Raw genomic sequence first — 10,808 nt, forward strand, 5'->3', positions numbered from 1 at the left:
GCTCATTTAATAAACGTTCAGGACAAAACGGGGTGTGCACACACACACACACACACACACACACACACACACACACACACACAGAGGTGGATTACAGGTAAAAGATATACATGTACTATCCCAAGTGGATACTTATAGCCCATTAAGTGTACATTTTCTCCATCACAGACTGCCACAGACTGCCACATCCATCAACTTTTGGATGTGATCGTTCCGCAGCACTTTCCTGCTGTAGACCTAAGGGGAACAACTTAACACCCTCACAAAAAAACATCATCGTCCATGCAACGACATCATCAAGTAACGAGTTCATGATCAATGTAAGTGTATTAACTTCACACTTTGACTTTCATGCGTATTTCAGGTGACTTTCTTGAAACCCCCCCGGGCTCCCATACAGAGACATACACATGAGTTGTTTCGCCACGAGTTACATGAGCCAATCAAATACACGCAGTACTATGCAGAGTCCCCAATTGCGTAGATCGATGCCCGTGCGGTTGATCACTGGATTGTCTGGTCCAGACTCGATTATTTACAACCGCCGTCATATAGCTGGTATATTGCGGCGTAAACCTAATTTCACTCACTCACTTTATATAGTCTCTCTCACAGTCCATGAACCACATTATTTCCTAGCAATGGTAAAACCCTCAATGAATCTAAATGAGTCTATTTTCTCACGCTCTGCATTTCCCATCTCGGGCTCCTTTTCAATTAAAATGAGTTATTACTATCAAAATTACATATATTCGGAGACTAAGTGTTAGTCTATTTTTTATAAAGAAGACCCCTTTATCACAAAGTCAAGTCTTTTGTTACTGTGACTGTAGTCCTCGGGGCGGTTGGGTAGCATAGGTAAAACGTTCCGTTACCCACATGGATACAATATGTGAAGCCCAATTCTGGCGTCCCCTGTGATATTGCTGGAATATTGATTAAAGCGGCGTAAAACCATACTAACTCACTCACTGTACATCCTCGCTATGATATGTCGATATGATATTTTTCCGGATATTCACATCACGTTCACGGAAATCCTCCTGTCTATTTCCGTGCGTCATGTGAATGTTATTGCGTATGAGAAGAGTTCTCCTTCAGTGTCTGTAAGTATGGACATATTACTGTTTTTCTATGTTTCGCTTGATTCTTTCAATAATTCTTAATTTGGACACAGATATCAGGACCATCAATTACCACTTGCCGTTAACGTGCAAATTTAAGCAGTCGATTATGAGACTATTCATGAAACTTGAGGACACATGTCATACGCTTGTGCTCGATTTTCACCGACATCGTCATATGTGATATGTGATGACGTTGTGAGATGTGTCCTCTTGAGAAGGCGTCTTGTAGGTCCCACAAATCAATGATGGCATATCCTGTCAGAGACAAATGTCTCTTGTGGCACTGACTGAAAAGGTTACGATAATATGTGCCTCAAACAATCCCTGGCCTCCATCAGGAAGTTGGCTAGTATGGGCGGCCATATTTACATTTTACATCAACCATCAAATGTGCTGAATTCTCATGCTTTCTCGATTACGATATACATTTATTGCAAATAATTCCATGGCTTTTGGTTGTATTAGTAAGCATTTCTGCGTTTCTTTTCATGCAAAGTAGAGTTCTCATGCTGTTGATCACTGGATTGTCTGGACTACCATCGATTATTTACAGACCGCATCCATACAGCTGCAATATTGCTGAGTGTGGCGTCAAAAAACAAACAAGCATGAAAACTAGAAAACACCTTCACGAAATGACACACACGTATGTACACAAAGATTAATGTTTACCATTATTAAAATACATCTTCTTTTTCAGATCTTGCTGACATGTGGCAAAGTGTGAAGAAAACTTTAAAGATTTTATCATGTGTTTTGATGATTGGCAATGTCGTCGTTGGAATAGTGGTTATTTCTACAATAACCCAAACTCAAACACCGAACAACGTGCAGACAAGACTAAAAGAGGTTATTACTATTATTTGATATTTATATAGCGCACATATCCACGCATTAGTGCATGCTCAAGGAGCTAGTATTTTGGTTCACATGACTTTATTAATTATGTTACATGTTTTTGGCTTAGATAATTGCACATTTCCCTTTTTTCAAAGTATTTTCACGTGTTCATTATTAGCAGTAACATACTGATAATATCACAGAAATGTGTTGGCGTATCTTGCATGTAGAGATATTTTCATATCCATGACGTTTTCAAATTGTATAATTGGTGATCTATTTCAACACTTGGGCCGATACATGTGTGGTACATGATAACCCCCGCTACCGTATACACAAGAATTCTTTATTGTAGGTATACAGTATGATTTATGAGAACATGGACTTTCGGGAACAATTCGGTACATTGTATTTGCAACATACCTTAATTTCTTCTTTTCCTTCTAGACTGTGGAATGAAACATTCGCATGATTGCATTGATAAAATTGTTAAATCTATGAATGATTATGAATGATGCATACTTGAAAAAAACACGATGTTATTCTTGCATGCCTTCCCCCCAAGTTCACTTTCAGTCACATTATGATAGACCCGTGATCATGAAGATCCGGGTTAGAATTGATCTTCAGCAACACATGCTTGTCGTAAGAGGCGACTAATGGGATCAGGTGGTCAGGCTCACTGTCTTGGCTGACACATGTCATCGTATAACAATTGCGTACATCGATGCTTATGCTGTTGATCACTGGATTGTCTGGTCCAGACTTGATTATATACAGACCACCGTCATATAGCTGAGTGCGGTGTTAAACAACAAACCAATCACGTTACGATAATTAATGTTTTCTTCCTGCATGCTCTCATTCTGACAAGAGTAAACATTCACTCATTTAGTGACGTCCTGTGAATATTGGGTAAGACAATATATTTCTTTAATTTAAGTACGACTTATGGGAGATCACCTGGGCACAACCACATATACGAAGTTATTGCTGATATCCATTAGGGGTCAGTCATGTTGCTTGCATGTGCTCAAGTCAGTCCGGACCTGTCAATACACGACTGACTTCCTGGTTTCAACAGCTTTACTCATTCGTCACCACTCGCCTCTTTCCGTAACCTATTCGGCTTGTCCCGGAATAACACGAGTTGGTCACGAATGCACCTTTACTTTCACTAACACTACTCCTGGTACTAATGAGACACTGCCACAGGCAGTGGGTCGCCTGTAACTGTTCTGCTGTGCGAATAAACTCTAACTGTTCTAAAGTTATAGTGATCATTGTTCTGTTAATTATCACTTCGGGTACTCTAAAATATTTCCATGAGTTTCACTGATATTGTCTTATAATGCACACTAAAGTCCGTTTGATATTTCCAGAGTACGTGAGAGGATAAATGAATATTATGACGTCATTTCCGAAATGAACGCTAATGCATAGGTGGTTGCTCATGACTTCAACCACTGTTTTCCCCTTGAGTGGAATGTGCACAGGATGCCTGATTTAGTTGGAAAACTGCGTCAACAACAATCACAATCGCTCACTTGCATATTACCATATTTATACAGATCAGCAACCACGAACCTCTTCGCAAAGTCTTTTAATCAACAAAGGAATACAGTGAAATCAACAAAGGAATACAGTGACATCATCAAAGGAATACAGTGAACTACAATTATAAATAACGAACTGAAAGGGATAACAATTTTAGTCAATAGCTTTGGTTATAACCGTAGTCAATTGTATGCATATCGCCTGAAATTACAGCAAATAACAGTTAGTTATAAACACAGTCTACTTATTTACACATATGTGATATTAACTTAACATGGTTCAAGACTTTTCTTTCCTTTAATCAGAAAAGGCCGATGACGTTGATGTTCCTGACCTACAGTTCCTGAATCTTCTGAAGCCAGTTGTACATTTCTCTGGGCTCGACCTCGACCAAGCTATGGGGAATGCAGGTAACTCACTCAGCATCAAAATGTGCTTTTTAGGTTTTTGTTTTTCAAACATCTTTTAGATGTTTTACTCGAATCACGGCCAAGCATGGCTACCGGCATCGTTAATTGATTATACATATTTTCATAAGTAAGAAACGTCCCATTCACAAGCAATCCTAGGTATTGAATCATACTTTTGAAACCTTAGGGGTACAATATATCTTTTGGAGCGTCTATATCAATTAGTTAAGGGCTCCTGTATGTGAAAATATAATAACAATGTATCGACATCGGTATACAAGCTGACATTACATCGGGAAGGAGAAGTCCTTTGTCTGTTATGTACACAAAAGCAAATGTTTTCCATTGACTTAAATCATATATTTTTTAAATCTCTAAACCATCAACAGCTATGTCGTGATGTGTGCACAGTCTCAGCAATAATAACAAACCAAATAACAATCTAACCTAACCCTAGTTCCCTTTCTGAGTACAGGTACGTAGAAGTGGCGTACTGCTCAGGTATGTGTGATTCAGTAAAACGTTTAATTTATACAAAATATTTTACTTTTATTGTTAATAAGCAGTCGATTTCATCGGAAATTTTGAGGTAGAAAGATATATAACACTTGTGGCGAGATGTTAGTGTTAAATAAGTGTGATCCTATCTATGTTATTTCTTCAAATATCTTCAAACAATTTATGCAAATATGATTAATAAATTTTCAGTATTTATATTATTATAATGACAGGTGTTGCAGACATATATTTGCCATATTCTGCAGACAATGCCATCATATCAACCTCTGAAGCTGTTCAACAGAACACTCAACACTCATTTGTGAATATTACCACTGTGTTAACCGGAAGATGTTAAGATGTTACCTTTGTGTTTTCGAATCTGTATTCTATTAAATCCGTTTGACATGTTCTGTTTTATCAGTTCTTAAGAAAAGAGCCAATACTCAACTGTTGTTTAACATAATATGTTTCAGAAAATTTAATCATATACATGTTCACAAAACTAAACCGTTTATAACTTATATGTTCCAGATCGAGAAATGAATTTGACCATACGTTTCATATAAGTCGTATGACACACTTGCTCGTGTAATAATCTCTATACCTGTCACAGATGCATACATAAATGTAAAGAATACTTCTGTCTGGACATTACGTTCTCATGTTACAGATCGAGAAAAGAATTTGACGACGCTCCGAAACTGGGCCAACCCTGATGGTTCTGACAGAAAGCTCCTGTACAATGGAATGAGTTACGAGAACGGCTCCATCACGGTACCAGCAGCAGGAGTGTACCACATCACAAGTCACGTCAAGTTCTACATCGAGGACAACAGGAAGGATGACAAGCCACTCCAGACATTCCGGCACCAGGTTGTCCGCTATAGCGCCTCCAGCCAGACACAGGTCGTGTTGTTTGAGAATGCCGTGACTGAGTGTAAAGAGGGTATCAACGACGGAGCTCACCTGGAGTACCCGAGTGATGCTGGTGGACTGGCTCAGTTGGATGCTGGAGATAATATCATAGTTAAGGTGTCTCATCTCCATCCCCTGAAACACGACAGAGACTGGCATTTGGTTGACATGTATCTTGTGTAACGTGTTTATTACCTGTGCCTGAGAACGTATGATTATACACAAATTCCACGAGTCTATTGCGAGTTATTGCTTTATATACAGCATCTTCAGCAACTCCTCGTTGATATTCCTGTGGCTGATGATAGGAGTGAGTTTAGTTTTACGCCGCACTCAGCAATATTCCAGCTATATGGCGTGATGATAGGTATTTAATTCTTCTAATCTTAATTTCTTGAAACAATTATAGTACACGCTATTCCCATTACACAATGGAATATTTACTTTTGGGTGCCGCGGGCGACACGAATTGAATTGCAGGTTTTGATGCGTGTCCATTGGTTTGTAGTCAATATCCGTTTTCAGTTGGTCTCCTTGCTTTTTAATCTTCACGTCCAAACGATTAGTCGTATTATGGTCGTATTCGATGGTTAATGAAATCAAATATTGGATCGAATTTTCCGAAAACTGTTTACATTTCCACTGTTGAGATCCAAATAAGAAAACAGTTGTACAAATATCTTCTCCATGTTTCACGAATATGTATATCTGTATTTTCATCCATCGATGTTTCAATTTTAGAATATGCTATGAGGATGTGTTTTTATTAATTATGTCACATTAATTAACTTTTGTGGGTTTGAACTCACATCTTTTACTTGGGCTGTCTGATTTCGCCTGTGAAGAGAGTAAGCTGAGGAGTCATTCGTCACCACTCGCCCCTTTCCGTAACCTGCAAGAAGACTCGTCACCCTCTCGATGCTTGTTATGTGCGAAAATACGACAAAGCAATCAGAACGCGCGTAAATGACTGCGGCTCTTTGGTAAAAATAATCCCGAGTACTTAAATCGTTTATGGCATTATGTCATTGTATAAAAAATCATGAAAAATGTATATCGTCATATTGAAAGTACAAAGAACTTAGCTAACAGGATTTTGCTGTCTAATGTGAAGTTTTGGATAAGAATCATGCGATTGACGGTGAGAGATTCAAATACACGCACGTGCGTTTGTTGACATAACGGCTCTCATGGGTCAAACTGAGGGTGTTTCTGACGATCTTGCGGGCTTGCTATGGAGATTGTACGTGCGCTTCCAACAATTTTAGGAAATGTAATTTATGTATCTCTACGAGTTTCAAAACAATAATATTATATCTGTATGTAACTAGTCAACTTTAATCTTTAACATTGGGCATATATTTCAATTCTCTGGGAATATATTAGTCTGACCTTCTTGTGGTCATTCATATATTTTTCAGCGAATTCACAAGTGGCTGTTAACGGACAGCATAAGTGTGTTTTGTAATCTTACCAAAATTTTGTGTGTGTGAAAACTGTTTCATGTTGTAATGCTCTCTTTTATTAAATTTAATGCTTTTTGCAATTGGGTCATTTTGTTATTGCAGTGGGGCGGCGGGGCAGCCTAGTGGTTTCGCTCGTCACGCCGAAGACCCTGGTTCGATTCCCCACATGGGTACAATGTGTAAAGCCCATTGCTGGTGTCCTCAGCCGTGATGTTGCTGCAATATTGCTAAAAGCGGCAACAACAATGCTCACTCACTCACTGTTATTGCAGTGTTTCTCGAAAATACATGTGTATTCAAAACTACACTAGTTCACTAAATTGTTCTTTAATGAACGTGAAATACATATGCCGTGTATGTATGACATTTTTAGGATTAATTTTTAGCCAGGAACTCAAAACAAGTATTAGAAAAGTCAAAGTGGCGTTAAACCAAACCATAATGAGTTATACAAACATTACGATACAAACCGTCACTCTGACCAACAACAATTCATTACTTAAATGGAACAGACGCATTTTCTGTGTAGGTTGACACAGTGTCACGATGGCCCGTCTCAACCCATTGTTTGATAGCATGAACCTTGCGGCCGTTGGATAACACACAATCAGCTGGGTCATATTGGGACCACCCAATCCACTCTAGGGACTAACATGGGGAAATGGTGGATGATTCACTTCAAAGACTATATTAATATAAGTACAGAGTTTGAATAACTATCCTTGAAATACATTTTGGATGTATTTATATGGGCCTGAGTGTAACTAGTCATGCTGAATTAGGCAGTACCATATATCACTGGCAGGGAACTTGGTTACAGTGAGAGTAGAGTCTTTGTGATTTTTGCGACGGAATCTTTGCGATGTGTCATAGTCTTTGCACTGAGATGAGTTTTGACAAGACGAAATGGTAATTATAGTTTTACTTTCTGGTATTTTAGGTTATGACTTTCCATATCACCGCATAATGTTACCTTACACAATTGTAATTCATTGGTCAAGTCAAGATGTTGCATAGATAATGACAATGAAGGAATTTTCCGTTATATATATTTCGTAATGACATTAAACCAGTTCAGAGAAATTGATATGTTCGGTTTTTTTCGCTGATAAAACAGCACATGCTTTATGATGACAGGGGATAACGCCTAATTGGAACACTTTGTATTACTTTTACACTCTTTTATGGGGTCATTTGTCACAATATACCCAATATTTATCAAAAAGTATTAATTTCGTGACAATTAATGGTTTTACATGATTACCAGTAGCTCTCTGAACAACATATATTTACTTGTTACTGATGGTAACCTAATGTTAGTTAATGTGAATGTAAATCTCTTGTAATATTGATTTTGTAAGTACTAAATATACAGGCCATTCATCGTACCTTACCCTTCCCTTGGTGATGCTAAAATCACAAAACTCTGTGACATATCGCAAAGTTTCCGTCCCAAAAATCACAAAGACTCCACTCTCACTGTGACCAAGTTCCCTACCAGTGTATATTGTTGATGTTGAATGGAAAGGTTTTGTCCTGCTTTTGATGTTTGCAGTTCCAGTGTGTGAAATAGCCACTGGCCCGCTAGCCCATGGCTGGTAGAAATCCAGTCGGGTCAGTACATCTCCACACTCACTGTCCCGACTGGCTTAAGATTTTTCATGGGGTCATTTTAAAATATAATACTCTCTCCGACTTGTTAAGTTTAATACACTATTAAATCATGCAAGATTATGGCCTGATTACTGATGGTATTTTACCTCTTTGTAATGTTTTGCTTTGTTTCTACATTAAAATTTTGAATGGGCTAATGAATTATTTTGTGGGCTCGTAACTTTCAGACATAGTTAGTCCGACTGTCAAGCAATATTTGGAAAGTATTTCGACTGTCAAGCAATATTTGGAAAGTATTCCGACTGTCAAGCAATATTTAGAAAGTATTTCGTCTGTCAAGCAATATTTGGAAAGTATTTCGACTGTCAAGCAATATTTGGAAAGTATTTCGCACACTGCAGTTCTGATACTATGACCTGCATCAACCAAGTCAACGAGGCTTACCACAAGATCCGAGTGACTCGTCTCTTACCACAAGGATGGGAGCTGATGTCCGTTATTTTAGAAGCAACAGGTTAAACATCTCATGTCTATACTTGACCTGCATGTAATCTACTATAAGTAATGCGTAAACATCGAAGATACGGCACCAACAACGTTCAATGTGCACATCGAACGTGTGAGAATTCGTGCACATGAATAAAACGAAGGATGTTGAGCTTTTTAGTTTTTATTCGTTTTTGTAAAGTAACAATTCTGCATTGTGAGTAAGACAGAATACAGACAGTGCAGACGTATTTCATACCTGTAGTCCTCCATACTACCATTTATTACCCTCAAGATAAATTTGTCGAATTCTGATTGGTCAATAGCCAAAGCATATCAAACCATGCACCTTGACCTTAGATGGAATGTGATTGCCAAACGGCTGATCGCTTCGAAATGTTTAAGTTGGCGTATACAATTATGAGTATAAACAGAGTGTTTATGTCAATAATTATATCAAAAAAAATAAATGTTTCTGTATTTCACTTGTCGTTTAACAAAACCTCAAATTTGACAATTTTTATCATAAACTAAGCCACCCCGAGTTCTCTCCCTTTACCGTTCAGGAAAAATCATGGCGAAACGTTTTGCGTCTCATTTTGCCGATGATTGAATGTTGCTGTTTAAAGATATGCTAAATAAAAAGATCTTAAGGGTAATAAATTCGTCACACGGTGTTTTGAAAGGGTGTACGGGACTGTAAGTCCCTTGTAAATTCCGTATTTCCTGAGGCGCAGGAAATAAGGAATTTACGAGGGTCTTACAGTCCCGTACATCCTTTCAAAACACAGTGTAACTAACAGTATATGTGTTAGCACCCTCCTGTACAGAGATTGTTTCAGGATGCTTTGTTCTTAATGGTGGTGCTCCTTCTTGGGTAACTCGTCAAAAGTGTGACTTTCAGCGACACTTTACTTGACAGTTGTTGTCAATCAGTTTGGCATAACAATACGGTACAATCTCTACTGGAAACCTTTGATTGTGCGATTCTGTTTATAAATCAGTGCTAATAAGTCGATTATACCAGGAGTTCGCGAGAAGATGAATGTAGATACGTATATCCCGCCCAATTACAACCACATGCACGTCAAGTTACATCCGAACAAAGAGAGAGACATACACTACAGGTCGAACTATTTCACTGGGCATCCTTTTTGTCAATGATGCGTCATATCTGGATGCTTTCTCCAAAGTCCGCCGCTATACTGTTACTGAAGCCTTCCATGTTGTAACCATGATAAAACAACTTTTTACAGAGAATCGTATGAAGTTCTTCGAAATGTTTTGACAGAGCATGCTCGAGCGTACTTCAGACAATTACATCAAGACTGCAATGCTGGAAAACTGTTCATTCATGAAGAGAAAGTCGACAATGGAGAAGTAGTAATAACCCTTGTATATTGGACCTCCTACTTCAGTGACATTCGCTGGCTGGCAGTATAAGTAAACTTAGGCTCAGTATTATTCGTTACACTGCTATACTGAGTCTAACAAACCCTAGTAGAAAGTCGCGTCAGCTAACCTTTTCAATTGAACAATCAGAACACAGCTTACCAAATCGCGAAAGTTAACATGCGCACATTAATAATAAATACTAATACAGTTTATTTGTAGAGCGCAAGTCTGTAGGGCTGTATCAGGTTGCATAGATACGTTGGTGCCTGTCCATAGAAACACTGGTAGGTTAGACACAAATCTTTGAAATATATCCTGTTTTTCACCGGCAGCCAATGTAGCTCCATCAGAACTGGTGTAATGTGGGATGTCCTTGATGTTTTTGATACAATATGTGCTCCCGTATTTTGTATTTTGTATCCTCTGAAGCCTTTGAAGAGAAGCACCGCTGATCCCCCACATGAGACTATTTGCATAGTCTAACCTGGACAGCACTA

The 10,808-nt window shown here is 38.4% G+C and overlaps 1 protein-coding gene across 5 annotated transcripts; it reads left to right on the forward strand.

Annotated features, from left to right (window-relative positions):
- Nucleotides 1-1,000: 1,000 nt before the first annotated feature.
- On the forward strand, nt 1,001-6,027 carry LOC124268575 (tumor necrosis factor-like). 5 transcript variants are annotated; one of them, XM_046703567.1, is made up of 5 exons: nt 1,001-1,106; nt 1,828-1,976; nt 2,323-2,368; nt 3,830-3,967; nt 5,106-6,027. In XM_046703567.1, exons 2-5 carry the CDS (start codon nt 1,839-1,841, stop codon nt 5,531-5,533), a joined length of 750 nt encoding a protein of 249 aa, XP_046559523.1. In that variant the 5' UTR covers nt 1,001-1,106; nt 1,828-1,838; the 3' UTR covers nt 5,534-6,027. The 5 variants fall into 5 exon arrangements, with proteins under 5 accessions (XP_046559523.1, XP_046559525.1, XP_046559527.1 ...); XM_046703568.1 differs by having other exon boundaries at nt 1,003-1,106; nt 3,830-3,934; XM_046703569.1 differs by lacking the exon at nt 2,323-2,368.
- The last annotated feature ends 4,781 nt before the right edge of the window (nt 6,028-10,808 follow it).

This window comes from Haliotis rubra, unplaced genomic scaffold, assembly GCF_003918875.1.
Source record: "Haliotis rubra isolate DU_JTF1 unplaced genomic scaffold, ASM391887v1 Scf1391, whole genome shotgun sequence".
Lineage (NCBI taxonomy): Eukaryota > Metazoa > Mollusca > Gastropoda > Lepetellida > Haliotidae > Haliotis > Haliotis rubra.

Excerpts from the sequence above, each read along its gene's own strand:
- LOC124268575 (XM_046703567.1), top strand. The coding sequence starts at position 1,839 with ATGTGGCAAAGTGTGAAGAAAACTTTAAAGATTTTATCATGTGTTTTG. Across the intron at positions 1,977-2,322 it reads TGCAGACAAGACTAAAAGAG|GTATACAGTATGATTTATGA; the intron begins GTTATTACTATT and ends TCTTTATTGTAG. Across the intron at positions 3,968-5,105 it reads CATCAAAATGTGCTTTTTAG|ATCGAGAAAAGAATTTGACG; the intron begins GTTTTTGTTTTT and ends CTCATGTTACAG.